General features: G+C 40.4%; 1 protein-coding gene across 1 annotated transcript in view; it reads left to right on the top strand.

The window, feature by feature from the left end:
* Positions 1-19,159, top strand: part of LOC308091360 (tetraspanin-18B-like) — a 109,558-nt gene that overhangs the window by 77,553 nt on the left and 12,846 nt on the right. Inside the window, exon 3 of the mRNA XM_080436923.1 lies at positions 17,177-17,272. Within this exon, the coding sequence (XP_080293049.1) occupies positions 17,177-17,272 (96 nt within the window). The remainder of the gene's footprint in view (positions 1-17,176; positions 17,273-19,159) is intronic.

Here is a 19,159-nt window from a genome sequence, read left to right as displayed (position 1 = left end):
ATTATTAAACATACATTAACCACTTTAGCCCTATTTTATACGTAGGGTATTTGAAAATAGCAGATCTACAATCTCACAACGCATCGCGACGCAAATATGTTAGCACTTTTACTTTTGGTACTTTAAGTATATTTTGATGCCAATACTTTTGCCAATACTTTTTTACTCGAGTAAATTTTGAACGCTAGAAAACAGCGCTACTGAACGAGAACGTGAACGAATCATTTGAACGAATCATTGCCGTGAACGTGAACGAAATCGTTCGTTCACTGAAATGAACCTTTTTTTCCACCACTAATGCATGTGCAGGCCTGTCTGTCTACCGCTGGTAGCTATGGACTCTTCAGTAAGCGTGGGAAGTGTCGGGATCCGTTTTGAACGATTCCTTTAGGCCAGTTGTGCTCAAAAGAACCAAATCCATACCTGGTGAAATGAAAAATACATTGTTCACACTTTAACTCATTCTCTTTTTTATTTCGTTTACACGGAGGCGCGGCAACAGTGATTGAAAATGCGTGTGTAGTGTGCATGCCAGGTGGCTAGGTGGCGCTGTGACGCACTGCCAGATAGACCAGTCACGAATGCGTAGAACTCATGCGTATTAACCACTTCCGTTCCACTTCCTGTCACAGCTGATTTGTTTACATGCATGGGTTGCCATTTCCGCTTATTATAAGCGTCTTTGGGCTTGATGTAAAGTTGCTTGTAAATATTGGTTGTTGCTCACAATGCGTCGCATTCGCGACGCATTGTGAGCAACAACTTGCAGATCGGCTATTTTCAAATAGCCAATCTACTGTATAGGTTTAAAGTGCTCATGTAGCCTAGTCGCTTCTTTTGGGCTTGTTTTCAGAACCAGAACCTGGCTGCTTATTTCTCTCACAAAATCTGGCAACGGTGGTTCTACGGCTCCGCACCAGAGCCGACGTGAACCGTGACGTCACACGTTTTGCCGTTTCCTCCGTTGTGACCGTTTACGTGGAGACGGGACGCGGAGCGTTTTCAAAGTGTTTCACTCTGGAAGGTGGTTTCACTTAGTTGCGGATTCAGTCCCTGAAAACGCCGTTCCCGTCTAAACAGACGGCACACCGCTATTTTATTTTGCCGTTTTCTCTAGAGACCGTTGTCGTCTAAATGGGGCCTGAAAAGGTTCGAGAAACACCGGTATTGTAATTGTGAAGACATTTACATGAAGACAGTGTTGTAAAGTAAAGACATTTACATGAAGACAGTGTTGTAAAGTAAAGACAATTACATGAAGACAGTGTTGTAAAGTAAAGACAATTACATAAAGACAGTGTTGTAAAGTAACTAAGTACATTTACTCACCTGTACTTAAGTACAATTTTGAAGTACTTTTGCTTTACTGGAGTATTTCCAATTGTCTATACTTTTACTTCTGCTCCGCTACATCTCAGAGGCAAATGTTGTACTTTTACTCCACTGTAATTATTTGAAAACTTTAGTTACTAGTTACTAAATACTATACTATATAAATTATTATATTATAAAACACACATTAACCACTTTAGCCTTATTTTATACATAGGCTGTTTGAAAATAGCAGATCTACAAGCTCACAACGCGTCGCATCGCGACGCGTTGTGAGCTTGTAGATCTGCTATTTTCAAACATTTTAGTACTTTTACTTTTGGTACTTTAAGTACATTTTTATACCAATACTTTTGTACTTTTACTCAAGTAAATTTAGAATTTCTGACTTTCTGACTTTCTGACTTTCTGACTTTCTGACTTTCTGACTTTCTGAATTTCTGACTTTCTGACTTTTACTTGTAAGTAGTACTTGTAGTACTTCTACATTGCAGTATTGATACATTTACTTAAGTAAAACAATGTAGTACTTTTTCCACCACTGCATGAAGACCATCTATACCAGCTCTGGCAGTGTGATTTAAAAAAAACGGTTTTGGGAACGGTTCCAAATGTGTGCCGGGATCCTAAACCCTAGGTGACTATCATTGCAGTGTGTGTGTGTGTGTGTGTGTGTGTGTGTGTGTGGGGGGGGGGGGGGGGGGGGGGGGGGCTTGAAATTGACCCTCCGCATTAATTGTGCACAGAGGTGTCAAGCTCAAGGAGAAGGCGGCAAGGGAGGGTCTATTTATATCATACAGAGAGAGAGGGTCTCTACACTGTGTCTTCCTTATCTGTTAATTACACAGAGTTGACATACCGACAGCGAGGGTCTCTCCTCACTGTGAGGGTCTATGTATACCCACAGCGAGGGTCTATTCTATGTTATATTTATAGAGATAGAACGATGGGGCGCCAGTATGCTATATTGAGTGAGGGTCTCAATACGTCACTGTTTGGGTCGCGGACCAATTTTTATGGGTTTCTTACATTTAAAAAGATTTTAAAAACTTTAAACAAAAAAAAAACACAACTTTTCATCAATTAAAAACAATTCCAACATTTTTCTAATGCAGGGGTCTTCAACATTTTCAGGCCAAGGACCCCCCTAGCTGGGAGAGAGATGAAGCAGGGACCCCCTACTCTATATTGTATAAAATTGTGTTTCAGATTTTCAGTTTTTTTTTTACTTAGTCTGCTCTTTTTTCCCTCTACACCTATAGCCTCTTTGACAAAAATAGCAGATCTACAAGCTCTCAAAGCCTCACAGCGCGAGGCGTTTGAGAGCTTGTAGATCTGCTATTTTTGGCTAAAAGTTTCTCCTCAGAAAAGGGATGTTAGGGTTCAAGTGGTTAAGGTAAAAAAAAATATCATATCGCACAAAGATTTGGCGGACCCCCTGTAGTAACTCTGAGGACCCCCTAGGGGTCCCGGACCCCCTGTTGAAGACCCCTGTTCTAAAGTATTTAATAAATAAAATCAAATAACTTCCATGCATGAATTTTACAAAAAAAACTTTAAGAAGTCGTACAAATAGCAGACGGACGTTGTAACGTCAGAATGTTTTTCATTCTATGTATATAATGCGTTCTATATGCTGTGATCAGGGCGTCCTTGAAAAAGAGAGCTTGCTCTCTCAATGGGCTTCCCTGAATAAATAAAAGGAGAAAGAAAGAAAGATACTGAGAGTGGGGGGGGGGGTCTCTCCACTACGTCTTCCTTATCTGTTCATTACACACAGTTGACAGGAAGGTCAACGCATGAACAGCAAACTGACTGCTTCCATGGTGGAGTTTCCTCCAAACGTCTATATCTCTCTCTCTCTCTCTCTCTCGCTCTCTGGTGTAGTCTCTGTCTACAGCGGTGGTGGAAACTAAGTACATTTACTTACAATAGTAGGCAGTAGTGATGTGCGGGTCGGGTTTTTTCATGACCCGCCCCGCCCCAACCCGCGACGGAACGCGACCCGCCTCAACCCGCCCCGCGAACCCATATATAAATCTATGGCTCAACCCGCCCCGCGACCCGCGGTGGGAATATATATATATATTATATAGCGCTCTTTTAAGTACCCAAAGTCCCTTTAAATGTCTACAGTAGCACAACATTGTCATGGGCTGAATAAACAAGCATGTTGGTCAAAATAGGGTTTTTTTTTTTTTTTTTCGTGGAGAGCGGCTGACCCGCTCACCCTCAGCCCGCATAATTTTCTCTGAAATCCTGACTCGACCTACCCGCGCCGCGGGTCAACCCGCGCCGCGGGTCAACCCGCGGGTCCCGCGGGTTACGGGTCGACCCGCTCATCACTAGTAGGCAGGCATTTGTACTTTAATTGAGTATTTCCAATTTCCAATACTTTTACTTACTACTCCACCACATCTCGGATCCAAATATTGTACTTTTACTCCACAATTTACAATTATTTTTTAAAACTTTAGTTACTAGTTACTTTGTAGATTTTGATTATTATTATTGCAAAACACACATTAACCACTTCAGCCCTATTTACATTTCGGCCATTTGAAAATAGCCGATCGACAAGCTGACGAGAGCTTGTAGATCTGCTATTTTCAAATGATTTTTTTTTAAATGATTTTTTTTTGAAAACTTGTGAAATGGGACATTCTGCATCATGATAGTACATTTTTATGCCAATACTTTTGTACTTTTACTCAAATAAAATGTGTAATGCCGGACTTTTACTTGTAACAGAGTATTGCTACATTGCAGTATTGATACTTTTACTTAAGTAAAACATTTTGTTGTACTTTTTCCACCACTGCTGTCTACAGACAGTCCCATATATTTGGTCTGGCCGATGAATTGATCGCCCCGGAGCATCACAGAGGCACACCCCATGCTTCACTGTTAGGCAAGGTGTTCTTCCACTGATTCTTATAGGCCCCAAACATTCCAGTTTAGTTTCATCACTCCAGAGAACACATTGCCAAACATTCTGTGATTTATTTATATGGTTTTCAGCATTTTGGAATAGACTTTTTCTTGTGGCTTTTTGAAGTTCAGTGTTTATGCACCTTATTGTGCAAACAGATTTTTGACCAACTGCTCCTCATGAATCTGGTGGCAGCCATTGATAGCTTCCTCTTTCTGCCACGTCCAGACTACTTCTGAACTTGTGAATTATGATTCCAGCTCTTAAAGGTTCGATGACTTTCATTTTCAAATTTTTTATTTCTTATGTTTTTTTGGGGGTTTTATGACCTCAATTACACCCAAAAAATCTGAACTTTGAACATTCAGTGGATTTTCTGTGGTCTGGGGTTTTCTGAATAATTAGGCTGAAAAGTAATCTGAGCTTGGCCCTTCGACAGTGAGGTCACAGTCGATTAATCCCGCCCACTCTCCTCCTCGCCCCTCCCCTTCCCTATCCTTTCCTTTGGGGGGGGCGGAGCAGAGGCGATGATTGACAGGCAAAATCCCTCACCAGCGACACCCGCAGGCAAAGATTTCTTTTTTCATTGCAGTTGAAAAGGCTTTAGAAATGTGAGACAAAAACACCTACAGTGAATCACTGGAGTGGAATTTTCAGTTAAAACTTTTTGTACACGTTTGAAGGACCAGGACAAAGACTCTGAATGTGGTGTAAACATGAATGTCATGATACCTTTAAGGCTTGGTTTCGGAGGAAGTCCTGGAAGATTCTACAGTGGCCATATCACAGTTCTCCTGACTTGAACCCCACAGAACATCTCTAATGGCATTTGAAGAAGGCGGTTGCAAAAAACACAAATCCAAGAAAATGAGTGAACCGAAGGCCTTTGCACATATATGAGGAATGGGCTAAGATTGCAGCATGAATGCTGCCAGAAGCTGGTGTCTGGCTATGCATCACGTTTGCAGCAGGTCATAATAACCAGGGGTGTATTGTATTTTCCCCAGGCGGAACAGTATTTTAATGATGTCACGTACACGCACGGCATGATGCGCACATCACACGCATTTTATTTGACCTTAAAGTAGGAAACATGTATGTGTAGGAAATGTTTTCTAGCTTAGTTTTAGTCTTTTTAAACTAATACAAATTGAAGCAATGCCATGAATTATAGGAGCTGAAACTAAAAGTTTGCTTTGAGGGAGTATCTTTTTCCTCCTCGACGGTGGCTGAGGCATTGCTGCGTGCAGATCTATAACTCTATGGTGCAGACAGGATACTGGCAGCAGCCCTACTGAAGCCAACACGCTGTGTTGCTTACCGTGTAGCCTATAGATGCGAGGAGTGAGGATAGTCTAGGGGTGTGCCGATATATCGTCCCGCGATATATCGCAATACGTTTTTTTTTACAATAATAATAATCAGGCATGCAAACAGCCCCGAGGTGAAAAGGGTGACAACATGTTGTATTTTCGGGTCAGGTGTCACACTATTGCCCTATTTGGATTCAAAACGGCTATTGTAGCTGAAAAGCTACAAGTTCGCATATCTGAATAATGCAAAAACGGAATTATTTGTTTGCATTTGCTTTTTTTCTCCCCCATATATTTTTCATAATAAAAAAAGTGCGTATCGTATTGTATCGAAATCGTATCGAAGTTGTGAGCCCAATATCGTATCGTATCGTTTGGTGAAATTAGTGTATCGGCACACCCCTAGAGGATACATTTTCACACCCACTTGTAAAAAGTAGCCATTTGTGTTCTACCCCCCCCCCGCGCACGCACCAATATGTGGAATATATATAATATAATAGGTGGAACGCTGTGGTACTCCGTGTGGCCCCCATGACAGCAAAAGAGTGCTCTACGAAGTATTATAGAAACTGCATTTTGTGTTGAATATGGAGAAACCACTTGCAATATCTGTTGAGCTATTTACATTGTTCTTGTTTGATTTGTTTATTTCGTACAGTTGACAGTTTGTGAATTTTGCCAATAAACCAGATTTGCAGTGGGGCAGATCTTGTCGCATCGCAACGCGTTGTGAGATTGTAGAGATCGGCTATTTTAAAATAGCCAAAGTACATATAGGGCTGAAGTGGTTAATATAATTATGTTTAGTAATACAAATCAAAATGTACAAAGTAACTAGTAATTACTAGTTACTTTGTACTACTAGTTTTACTACTAATTTTTTACTATACTATGTATTACTAGTTTTCAAATAATTGTAGTGGAGTAAAAGTATTGAGAATTGGAAATACTCCAGTGAATTACCCCAAAAGTGTACTTAGACGTAAGTAGCCTACTGCAGTACTTGAGTGAATGTACTTAGTTACTTTACACCAGTGGAAATAATGCGTTGAGGATGTTGGTTTAAGGGTGGGTGTCCATGGGGTGTGAAGTGTGTCCCTCGCTTCCATGTGCTGTCCACATCAGTATACATATTTTTGTATTTAACTGTATTTGTACAGTATACATGCACACACTGCAGCACATACACAGAGACTAGCCTGGTCTGAGCCCCCCCGGTTCGGCCGGGTTGATCGATGGAGGCTCTGCGTTCCCGTGGGATTCCTGGGAAAGAGTCAAGTTTGTTTACGCTAGCACTTTCTCCACCCCGCGCGCACACACACACACACACACACACACACACACACACACACACACACACACACACACACACACACACACACACACACACACACACACTGTAGCAGGGGTGATTTATACAGCGCTGACGCTGCGCTGCCCCTGCCCCCCCCCCCCGCACACACACACACACACACACACACACACACACACACACACACACACACACACACACACACACACACACACACACACACACACTCAGACTCACCCTCCTCTTCATTTTTAAACATCCAATGCATTTTAATCACAAAAAAACCTACGACCCTGAAGGGGAGGGGGGGGGGGGGTCTGATAGTGGTACGACCCTGAAAGGGGGAGGGGGGGGGGTCTGATAGTGGTACGACCCTGAGGGGAGGGAGGGGGTGAGAGGGTGAGAGAGAAAGCAGAAGTTTAGTTTGGAGATGTGACTTAAAGGGGCACTGCGCCCATTTTCATCGTTACCTTCACATAATTGCGCCTCACTGATGCTCAGTATAAAGATGGAACCATTTCTGTCTCACTGTGTGTCTCAGAGGAGAGCTTTGGACGGTTCAGAAACCTGCCTACCTGTGACCTCATTGGTAGGCAGGTTTTGGTGATTTTTGGTTTTGGTACTTGTACATCTACTCCACTACATCTCAGAGGCAAATATTGTACTTTTACTCCACTACATTTATTTCAAAACTTTAGTTACTAATTACTTTGTAGATTTTGATTATTATTACAAAACATACATTAACCACTTCCGCCCTATATATTTAGACCATTTGAAAATAGCTGATCTACAAGCTCACAATGCGTCGCGATGCGACATATTTTTATACATTTGAAATTCTGCACAATGAGTACTTTTACTTTTGTACTTCTAAGTACATTTTGAATTCCAGACTTTTACTTGTAACAGAGTATTTCTACATTGCAGTATTGATACTTTTACTTAAGTAAAATATCTGAGTACTTTTTCCACCACTGGTTATGAGGACCTATTTGATGAAGATACGGTTGAACATGGGTGAAGTGCCCCTTTAATCTCTGTACCCCCTCCCTCTCCCCCCTATGGGCCCGCTCTCACGGCCGAGGGGAGAAGGGGGGAGGGGGGGTAATATATGTAAATCTCAATTAAGACCTCCTGTGACCTCGTTAGCTCTTTCACATGGGAGGGGCGGAGGGAGGGGGGAGTAATTAATAAAACTCTGTAACTGCCACAGCTGATCAATATACAGTACATGCATATCATTATGATAATCATTAATATTTGCATATCATTATGATCATCATGAATATATGCATATCGTTATGATAATCATTAACATATGCATATCATTATGACAATCATTAATATATGCATATAATTATAATTTAGAGCAGTGGTTCTTAAACTTTTTCATGTCAAGGACAGGACCCCCAAAATGATATGTATTTGGCCCCCATCTGCCATCTGAGAATATGGAGGGCCAGGGACCCCCAGAAGGCATGATTTGTGTTAAAAATGTTGATTAAATCTTTTTTCAAAAATAAGCTCACATGTGAGATTTGTGCATCTGCTTTTTCTTATAGACAAAATATAAAATATGGTTAAAGCAGTTAAAAGTATTTTTTATGGTATATTAACTCATTTTGCGGGGGAACCCCCTCAAGGACCCCTGGGCAGGGGCGTCGTTACGCGGGGGCTTCGGTGGCTATAGCCACCAATGTTTTATCCAAAGCCACCAATAAAAATACAAATAAAATATTTAATTTTTAATTTTTTTGAATTATATATCTATAACCCTAACCCTACCCCTAACCCTAAAACCGAAATAAAGTAACAAAAAAACGGGGGAAAAAGTACCCAAATCCGCCGAAATTTTCGCTGTGCGCGCGTGCATGTGTCCGTTGCCTGGGGGGCTAAGCCCCCAACTTAGTAGAGACCTAGCAACGCGTCTGCCCCTGGGGGTCCCCGGACCCCACTTTGAGAAGCACTACCTGAAGTAAACGTTTCAGGATGACAATTCAGTTCAAGTTCTAGAGAGACACAATCTCAATATATTTTAAACTATATGATCTCAACATGGCCACGAAAAGGCTGTCCAATGATGTAAACAATCAAAAACAAAACTAGCTCTGGAAGGAACAGCAGCAATATTTAAGGCAAAAAAAATAAAAAATAAAAGTACAGTACAGTATAAACCTACTTTGTGCAAAAGCATTGCGTAATGTTCAAACCCTGAAATAATTTACATAATGGCAGTCTTTGGTGTTGGGACAGTGTAGTTTATAGCTGAACATGGAGCAAATAAAAAACATTGTCATGACAAGTCCTGGTACTGAATGAACAGTTACAATGTCGACAGGCTCATCTCTCCTTCTTTTAGTTAAACCCATTGAGACCTGGAACGCATCTGTGTCACTTTATATTTCTTTGGCTATTCAAAAATAGCAGATATACAAGCTCATAGCGCGGCACCGAGTGCCGCGCTACGAGCTTGTAGATCTGCTATTTTCGAAAAATCGTGATTTTTTTTTTTTTTTTTTTTCAAAAAACTGTTAGGATTTAGAAAACACTCTAAGAATCGGACTTAATGGGTTAAGGATGATTGGTTGAAATGTTCTCTGATGGTTTACTCAGGTAGTTCGCACTACCTGAGAACGGATCCCATCACTACTTCACCTACACCTCAGAGAGAGAGAGAGAGAGAGGGAGAGAGAGAGAGGCAGAGAGAGAGAGAGAGATAATTATTCAGAGCAGTGAAGGAGTACATTATGAGATTAGGTCTAATATATTCACTGGAAAAAGAACCAAAAAAACATTTTACATTCTTTCTTTTCTCTTTTCCCCCCCAGCTGCTCTGCAGTGGTGTGTGTCATTAGCAGAGTCCTCGCTCCGCAGACAAACATCGTATTTTTTTAATCTTCTTGGCTTTGCCCTCGACTCAGACAATCACCGCTGGAGAGGAGAGTACTAATTACTGCCTCACAGCTGCGAGCGTCCGTACTTTCTGCCAACTCATTAATTCTCTGCTCTCGCTGAGCTGTGAGATAATTCCTTCTGTTTTAAAGTAGTTTTTTTATCAAATATAAAACCCAGCGTCGGTCTTCCAGCCAACTCTCCCCAAGAGAAACGGCCTGTTTATTTGGAGGTTCAAGTTTTATGGTGTTTTATTGTGTTACATCTTGTGTACAGGTACAAGAGTAAAACGGTTTGTTTTTTGTTCATCTTCCTTCAGACAATGCAGCAGCTGTGGTGGAACAAGTACAAACATGTTTTACTTAAGTAAAAGTATCAATACTGCAATGTTGAAATACTCTGTTACAAGTAAAAGTCCGGAATTCAATATTTACTTGAGTAAAAGTAAATAAGTATTGGTATCAAAATGTACTTAAAGTACCAAAAGTAGAAAGTAGTCATTATGCAGAATGTCCCATTTCACTAGTTTTCAAATGTATACAATTTATAAAAATCTTTTGAATATACCGAAATGTATATAGGGCTGAAGTGGTTAATGTATGTTTTGTAATAATAATACAAATCTACAAAGTAACTAGTAACTAAAGTTGTCAAATCATTTTAGTGGTGGAAAAGTATCATATTTGCCTCTGAGATGTAGTGGAGTAGAAGTAAAAGTGCTGAAAATTTAAAATACTCCAGCAAAGTAAAAATACCTCAACATTGTACTTAAGTACAGTACTTGAGTAAATTCACTTAGTTACTTTCCACCACTGTGCAGCAGCATAGGTAATAATAATAAATATTAAAGTGAAGTGAAGAACAAAAAAGAAAGAGTGAAAAACTAGAGCAAAAAAGATGTTCCAGTAATTTTATACTGATAGGATAATAAGAATAAAGACAATAAAAAGTAAAAAAATATGTTGCGCCCCGGTTGCAGGGTGAGCTCTGACGTGTGCTCCATACAAACTTGATGTCCACACGTGTCCGTTGAGTTCATAAACAAACCTTTTATTCTGTAGCCGATTTGTCACTTCAGCATGCAATAAATAAACGCATAAATAAATAAACAAACAGTCAAACGCACACAGACCTCCAGCTCTCATGTAACGCAGTCAAAAACCTGGTTTGCCTCTGCCACTGGCAACACCTGCGGTTGATTAGGGGGACAGGGTTAAATACCCTGTAACCCTGGCAACCTTGGCCTTCACCAAGCCCTGCCGTGACGTCAACAAATTAGATAGAACCAGGCTCATATGGCTCTTAAACAATATACGTTGCTGTCTGGCAGAAACCAGCTAATTCCATTTTTCTGCTTTTGCATTTTTTCCCCCATAAATCAGTGCTATTGAACACCCTTTACGTCTGTGTGTTGATTAAAAACATATTGAACCATTGAAAAGCATTATAAAGTGCTTCTGACAAAACCAGCTGACTCCATTGGATCCTCAAACTTTCTGCTAAACCAGCTAAGTCCACCAAAGGGGGGGGTGGAGTTAGCTGGTTTTGCTGACTCCAGGCTCCACCCCCTTTTGACCTCCAACCTCATTGTGAGCATGGAGGTCCATTCAGCCGTTCTTATCAATGATGAACAAAACCTCCTAACTCCATTTTTGTTTTGTTTTGGTCATTTCCAGAAAAATGAACATTTTGGAGTTAGCTGGTGTCTGCCGGACAGCAGAGATATGTACAATGTGCATATGACCGTGGTATATTATATACATCTATATGATGTGTTTTTATCTTTTTTTTTTTTTTTAACTTTCTTAATTACTTGTCTGTTTTTATCTGTATGTAATATGGACCCCCTGTGCGTCTGGAATAAAGTTTGAATTGAATACACCAACAGCATTTCTCAGTAGCTGCCATAGTACTTTATGTAAACAACTTCACAGCATCTTTTATATACAGCAGTGAAGTTAAGAACAGTTCAAGCATTATTAAAGTGCAAGAAAAAGACAGGAGAGGGAGGAGGGGGGGAGGGGGGAGGGGTTTCCTTTTGGCCTGATTTATCTTTGTTCTTGTCAGATCCCTCATGTTGCCTGATTGTACGTACGGGGAGAGATGCTTTTTTTTTTGCGGTCTGTGGCCCTGAGACTGCGTCGCCATGTTTCCATGCGGCATCATCTGAAACACGTCTGTGGTTGAAACATGGTTCAGTGTGTCTGTGGCAGTGTGTAAAGTAACTAATACATTTACTAAGTACAATTGTGAGTTTTTTTTTTTTACTTTACTGGAGTATTTCCAATTTTCTGTACTTTTACTTCTACTTCACTAACATCTCAGAGACAAACATTATACTTTTACTCCACTACAATTATTTGAAAACTTTAGTTACTAGTTACTTTGTAGATTTTGATTATTACAAAACATACATTAACCACTTCAGCCCTATATACATTTCGGCCATTTGAAAATAGCAGATCTACAAGCTCACAATGTGTCGCATTGTGAGCTTGTAGATCTGCTATTTTCAAAAGATTTGTATACATTTTAAAACTTTTGAAATGGGACATTCTGCATAATGAGTACTTTTACTTTTGGTACTTTAAGTACATTTTGATACCAATACTTGTGTACGTTTACTCAAGTAAATGTTGAATCACAGACTTTTACTTGTAACAGAGTATTTTTACATTGCAGTATTGATACTTTTAATTGAGTGATAACAAGAGCTTGTGACTAAATAACTACATTGGATCCATTGGAACACAGGTTATTTCTTTCCCTTTTTGTTGGGCTACATTTCTTTAAAAGTAGCAGTTTTGGACATACACGGTCTCCAGATGATATAGAATCATATTATTTCTATAGGGGGGAGTGTTTGACCGCCCACGCTGAGGTGTGTGTGTGTGTGTGTGTGTGTGTGTGTGTGTGTGTGTGTGTGTGTGTGTGTGTGTGTGTGTGTGTGTGTGTGTGTGTGTGTGTGTGTGTGTGTGTGTGTGTGTGTGTGTGTGTGTGTGTGTGTGTGTGTGTGTGTGTGTGGTCTTCATTAAAGTGGAGTGCTGCCCTCATCAAGCAGAGTGTTAATGTCAGCTAGGTTATTGTGTGTGTGTGATTATGGGATGGAGGGTTCATTACATTAAGAGGAATGTGTCACTTAACGCAGTGGTAACCGTGGCAACCAGCCTTTTCTCCTTGGAGATGTAACCCTTCTTCCATCTAGTGGTGAACAGTAATACGGTACATGTGCTGGACTTAAGTACATTTATTGAGTATCTATACTCTACTTCAGTATTTGCATAATTTAGGATACTTGACTTCTTGTTTGACTTCTACTGCACTACATTTCAAAGACAAACATTGTTCTTTTGACCATCGGTGGTATGCGTGGTACACCCCCCATCAAAAAAGGACAGAAATATTAACATTTACATGAATAGGCTACTATTGAAATACTACTATGAATAGAAATAACTTTACCAAAATATCATTGAAATTGGATTTTATATATTTGAACAAGTTTATCTTTCCTCTATTAATAGGCTAGCCTATGTAGTCTGTGTGCACTGTGTTTATGTTGGCTAAACGTGTCAGCGATGCGTCCACATTCACAAACTAAACCGTGCTGGTGAGTTAATAAACAGAGCGTTTAAAATGATTCAATCAGGGCTCAAAACTGGAACTAAGAGCGGATCAGGAGTTGGATTTTGATCTGGAGTTGTGCTGTAGAAACTAAAGTGGGGGATGTGGTGGACCACACTAGTGAACTTGAACCGGACACAACTAGTTGCTTCAGGAGCGCCAGTGAAGTCGCACCCAGCACCAAATGGTAACGTTTAAATGTGCCATTTAAACGATACCAAACGATAACATTTAAATATCAACCTATCAGTTAAAGCTGTGCAACTCTTTTTTTTATTAATAAAATGTAGTTGTGTCCAATCTGTATGGTAGAGTATGCTGATACAATATAACTTACACCCCCTACAATTGGGGTGGTTGTATTTGGTCTCCCTGCTCTTCTATTGAGACTAATAGATCCTGTGACTATAGGCGAGACATGACCTTTGACACCATCCTGTTTCTGGTTTGACACCAATTTTGACCTGAAGGTCAAGATTCAATTCAAGCAAAGCAGGCTCTATTAGCTCAACAGAGCTATTAGAAACCCGGGTTCAAATCCGGGGTAGAAAGAGGAAAGTTGCATAGTGCTGCTTTAATATGACGCGAAAGATGGGATTCAGCTGGAGTGTGGCGGAGGAAGACATTATGGTATGTGGGGGAAAATAGTAATGAATGCGTGAAACCATAGCATCTCAAACGGCAGTACAACTAGGGCTGTCAAACGAATATTCGATAATCGAATATTATTCGAATATTGGGAAAATATGTTTATTCGAATATGAAAATTAATATTCAAATAAAAAAAAATTGATTTATTTGTTTATGTTTATTTGATAGGGACAATACAAAAAACAATATATGAAGTAGAAACAAACAAAATATATGTTTTATTGGATCCGAGCACTCGATACATTGTTTTTTGTACTGTTTCTGTCAAAAAATTATAATAATAATAATATATTTTTTTATAATAATAATAATGATATTCAAATATATTCGAATATCTGCAAATTGTTAAGACCAATATTCGAATGTCATTTCTGAGGAAAGTTGACAGCCCTAATTACAACCAGTCTGAAAGACGCACAAACTACTTGATTTCTTAACGGGACGAACTGTGCTTGGTGCGACGATATCGCTTTCCGTTAATATAATATCTTATCTTTAATATCACAATCCAAATCAGATCCATAGCTCTACTCCTTATGTAGCGCAGCAATATTTTCCATGGAAAGGAGATGGAGACGGTAGGATTTGTCTCTCAGCCACCGGCTTGCAGATTGGCGATTTTCGACTAGTTGTTGTAAACTGTAGTTTGCAGATTGTCAGACAGTATGTCTGCTCTCCCTCCCTGTCTGCTGTGTAAGTCAAACCTCTTCAGATAGCGCAGCATATTTGCAACTAAGTTCTACGTGAAAAGGTTGAATCAGCACTGCCCGCGGTAACCTTTTAACACATTAAGACCGGGAACGCATCTGTGTCATGTTAAGATTTATTTGGCTATTTAAAAAATAATTGCAGATATACAAGCTCATAGCCGCGCTATGAGCTTGTAGATCTGCAATTATTTTGATAAATCGTGAAAATGTGTGCAAATCTTTGCATATATATATATTTTTTAAGCGAACATTTGTAACTCAAATCTTTGCTTCTGGGGGGATTCTACAAATGTCTTCTAAATCCTAACAGTTTTTTGAAAGTTGCTATAATATCAGTGGTTCTCAAACCTTTTTCATGTCAAGGACCAATGTGTTGGGCCGCGGACCCCCATCTCAAAATATGTTGTTCCAGGGACCCCCCCAGAAGCACAGATCGGAGTTAAAAATGTTCGCTTTAAAACGTGTACATATATTCAAAGATTTGCACACATTTTCCACGATTTTGTCACCGAGTGCCGCGCTATGAGCTTGTATATCTGCTATTTTTGAATAGCCTAAAGAAATCTTAAAATGACACAGATGCGTTCCCGGTCTTAATGGGTTAAGCATTCTGTAAACATGATATTTATTTTCTGTGTCTCTCGTGCTGCGAGTTTGCGCAGCCTTCGTGCAGGAACAGTAATATGCGCAGTCGGCTCCAACAAATCCTTTCGTCCTGTCTGCGTCCTTGGGGAGATAAATGTGTCCCGAATACATATTTTTTAATGTCCCGGGGACGTTGCGATGCCGTTAGTCTCGAGGCCCTGGGTTGTGGATTTCGATATATATTTTTGGTTTAATTGCCGAGCCCTAATTCATTCCAACTTTATATTTTGGGCTGACACTGTAGATGCGTTGCTCTGACTTCTAGTTCCCTTCACAGTTATAACTGTGTTGATGAACTGAAGCCCTGAGGCCATGACACAGCTTTACTGCTGACACCGACTCAACTTAACTCAACTGACAGCACTCTGTGTGCGTGTGAGTGTGTGAGTGAGTGTCCGAGTGTGTGTGTGTGTGTGTGTGTGTGTGTGTGTGTGTGTGTGTGTGTGTGTGTGTGTATGTGTGTGTGCGCGCGCGTGCGTTAAGATGATGATTCAAGTTCCTTTATTACGATAAACCCCTTGAAGATGTACCATCTAATTTTCGAGGGAGTGCCGACATAATTACATGTCACAGGCGCGTTACGCAAGGGATAATTGACGGGTAGCCGCGACGCGTAGCGGAGGTGCCTAATCACCCTGAAGGGATTTATTTATCAATAACGACCGGCTACCTGTCGATTATCCCGCTTATTACACGGCTATTTAATACATTAATTAATAAATTGACCCAAAAGTAACAACAAAACGGCAATGAAAGTATTCCATAAGTGTTGCGCTGGCCGTCTGCCCATAGAGCGCAACACGGTCGCCTCGGAAAACAAGGAAGTGTTGATCAAATAGAATACATTTTCGGCTACTGCATCGTCTGTTTCTCGCTTAAAACGGTTTCAAAAACATTCTTGAGAGCAACGTTCAGTTGTGAATGACACGGTGTGTTTGTTTACATGGCTGTCACGTTGGATACGGCATAAAATCAAGCGGCGCAGGTTGACATGAGCAGGTGTTCTGAGTCTTTGATTAGACAGAGGTCTGTTATAGAGCTCATCGGTCATTATTCAGAGAGAACACGCAGCTGAATTCAGCGATTGACCAATCAGAATCAAGCATTCAACCAAGCCGTACAATAAGTGTGCATACAGAATAGACAAAAAACAACAAACAAAAGCAAATCGTAGCCTATATACTGTACACATACATGCATAGACGAAACAGAAGCTTGAAAAACATCACAGCCGTAGGATGGCATAAAAATGAATAGAATGATGCAGGTGCGTTTTGTCACAGCGGCAGGGAGCATGTGCGTTAACCACTTAAACCCTATACGGTTGACCGGAGTCCCTCAGGGCTGTATACTAGTGTATTTTCTGTTTTCTGTTATTGTGGGGAAAGCTTTCGCTGAAAACAGCCGATTGACAAGCTTACGACGCGTCGCAACGCGTCGATCTGCCATTTTCTGCAAAAGCTTTCTCCACAATACAGATGCTGGGGTTTAAGTGGTTACGGTGTGTTTGTTTCGTGTCACAGGGAGAATGTGCATTAAGATTTGTTTGTTTTGTGTCACAGGGAGAACGTGCATTAAGGTGCGTTTGTTTTGTGTCGCAGGGAGAACGTGCATTAAGGTGTGTTTGTTTTGTGTCACAGGGAGAACGTGCATTAAGGTGTGTTTGTTTTGTGTCACAGAGAGCATGTGCATTAAGGTGTGTTTGTTTCGTGTCACAGGGAGAACGTGCATTAATGTGTGTTTGTTTTGTGTCACACAGGGGCAGGGAGAAGCATCGGCCAGGGGGACGGCCATGGAGGGAGACTGTCTGAGCTGCATCAAGTACCTCATGTTCCTCTTCAACTTCCTCATCTTTGTAAGTACTAGACTGTTTTTACTTTTTCAGTTTTAGCTTTTTACTCCTTTTTCTCCCCAATTCAGTCGTCATGCCAATTATTTTCAAACTCACACACATGTCTGTGTGCTGTCTGTTGTGCTCAGTGGTGTAAAGTAACTAAGTACATTTACTCAAGTACTGTACTTAAGTAAAATTGAGGAATTTTCACTCTACTCGAGTATTTCCCATTGTCAGTACAAACTGTCTGATTAATAAACGGTTATAACGACTGTTCGATACCGGTATATAGGGAATTTGCATTAATCACGTCTTGATGAGATGAAGGTGTGGATTAATGCTTCAGTCGCTGAGACGACGTGCAGAGCAAGCTGCCACCGCTGCCATTCATTGGTCAGATTAGTGAGTGGGCGGAGTCTGAACAGTTCAGAGGCAGTATGATTGGACACTTGTCTGTCCGAATGTATTTTTCTGTCTTGTCTGTCATCAGAAAAAAAGTTCTGATGTCAGATGGATTATGTTGAAGCATGTAGCTCCCTTTACATTCTCACTAGGGGTGTGCCGATACACTAATTTCACCAAACGATACGATACGATATTTGGCTCACAACTTCGATACGATTTCGATACGATACGCACTTTTTTATTATGAAAATATATAGGGGAGAAAAAAAGCAAATGCAAACAAATAATTCAGACGCAAACTTGTAGCTTTTCAGCTACAATAGCCGTTTTGAATCCAAATAGGGCAATAGTGTGACACCTGACCCAAAAAAAACAACATGTTGTCACCCTTTTCACCTCGGGGCTGTTTGCATGCCTGATTATTATTATTGTAAAAAATAAAAAATAAAAAAATAAATCAAAACGATATTTTTCCCCCCCAAAACGATACATATCGTCACGAAAACGTATCGCGATATATCGCGGGACGATATATCGGCACACCCCTAATTTACACACACACACACACACACACACACACACACACACACACACACACACACACACACACACACACACACAAAATATGTATTTATGTCCACATAAACACATAAAAGCAGTCAGCTAATGGGAAAACAGCCAGTTACAAAGTGCATGTAAAGCAGAATATTGTTACATACAATAATGTTGGCATACTTGTCAAGCACAGCAGACAACAATCATGGGTAAAGGAAACAACAGCTCCTCCTATAACAGCTGATATTGAGCAGTGCCTTGCTAATTGTTTGGCCCTCCTTTTGGAGAGGCCGGCCATTTGCAGGCCCCACGTGCACCACCAACTTTGTGCACGTGCCCTATAGGCTACTAAAGATAAAAAAAACAAAAGTTTACATCTGTAGCCTAGCTGAGAGATGGTCTGCTCTAGCTGATGATATTTTAGCACTTTGGTTAGGAAGGCTTCCTCTAAGCTGTAATCTTTTTGTATGAAATTGCTTTACATGATGGTACTCATTGCTAGAGTGTTTGTTCATTAACAGGGCTCTCCCTGTCTCTCCAGCTCTTGATTAAACAGAACATGCATTTTCAGATCGGGATACCAATTTGATCCAATCAGGACAGAGAACTCAGACAGGATACAGATTAAACAAGAAAATGAGCAGTCAAAATTGGAACTGGAACACTATAAAATTGAAGCTGATAAATGAGTACTTTCTCCTGATTGGCTGAAGATTGGCCACCCTCCTTATTAAAGAGCTGGAGAGACATGAAGACCCCTACTGAACAAACACTCTATAGCAATGATTACTTTCACATTTAACATTTAAACTTTTAAATATAGCATCTTACATTTATGTCATATTGAGCTTGTAGATCGGCTATTTTTGGCAAAGAGAGTTGGTGTATATTGGAAAATAACTCAGTTTTACAAAGTATAGAGGGATTTAGTGCCATGGCACCCTAGGG

Source organism: Gymnoscopelus braueri (genome assembly GCF_963280865.1).
Source record: "Gymnoscopelus braueri genome assembly, chromosome: 9".
NCBI lineage: Eukaryota > Metazoa > Chordata > Actinopteri > Myctophiformes > Myctophidae > Gymnoscopelus > Gymnoscopelus braueri.
Note: the sequence above shows the minus strand (reverse complement) of the source record. Positions and strands in the feature narration are given on the sequence as shown.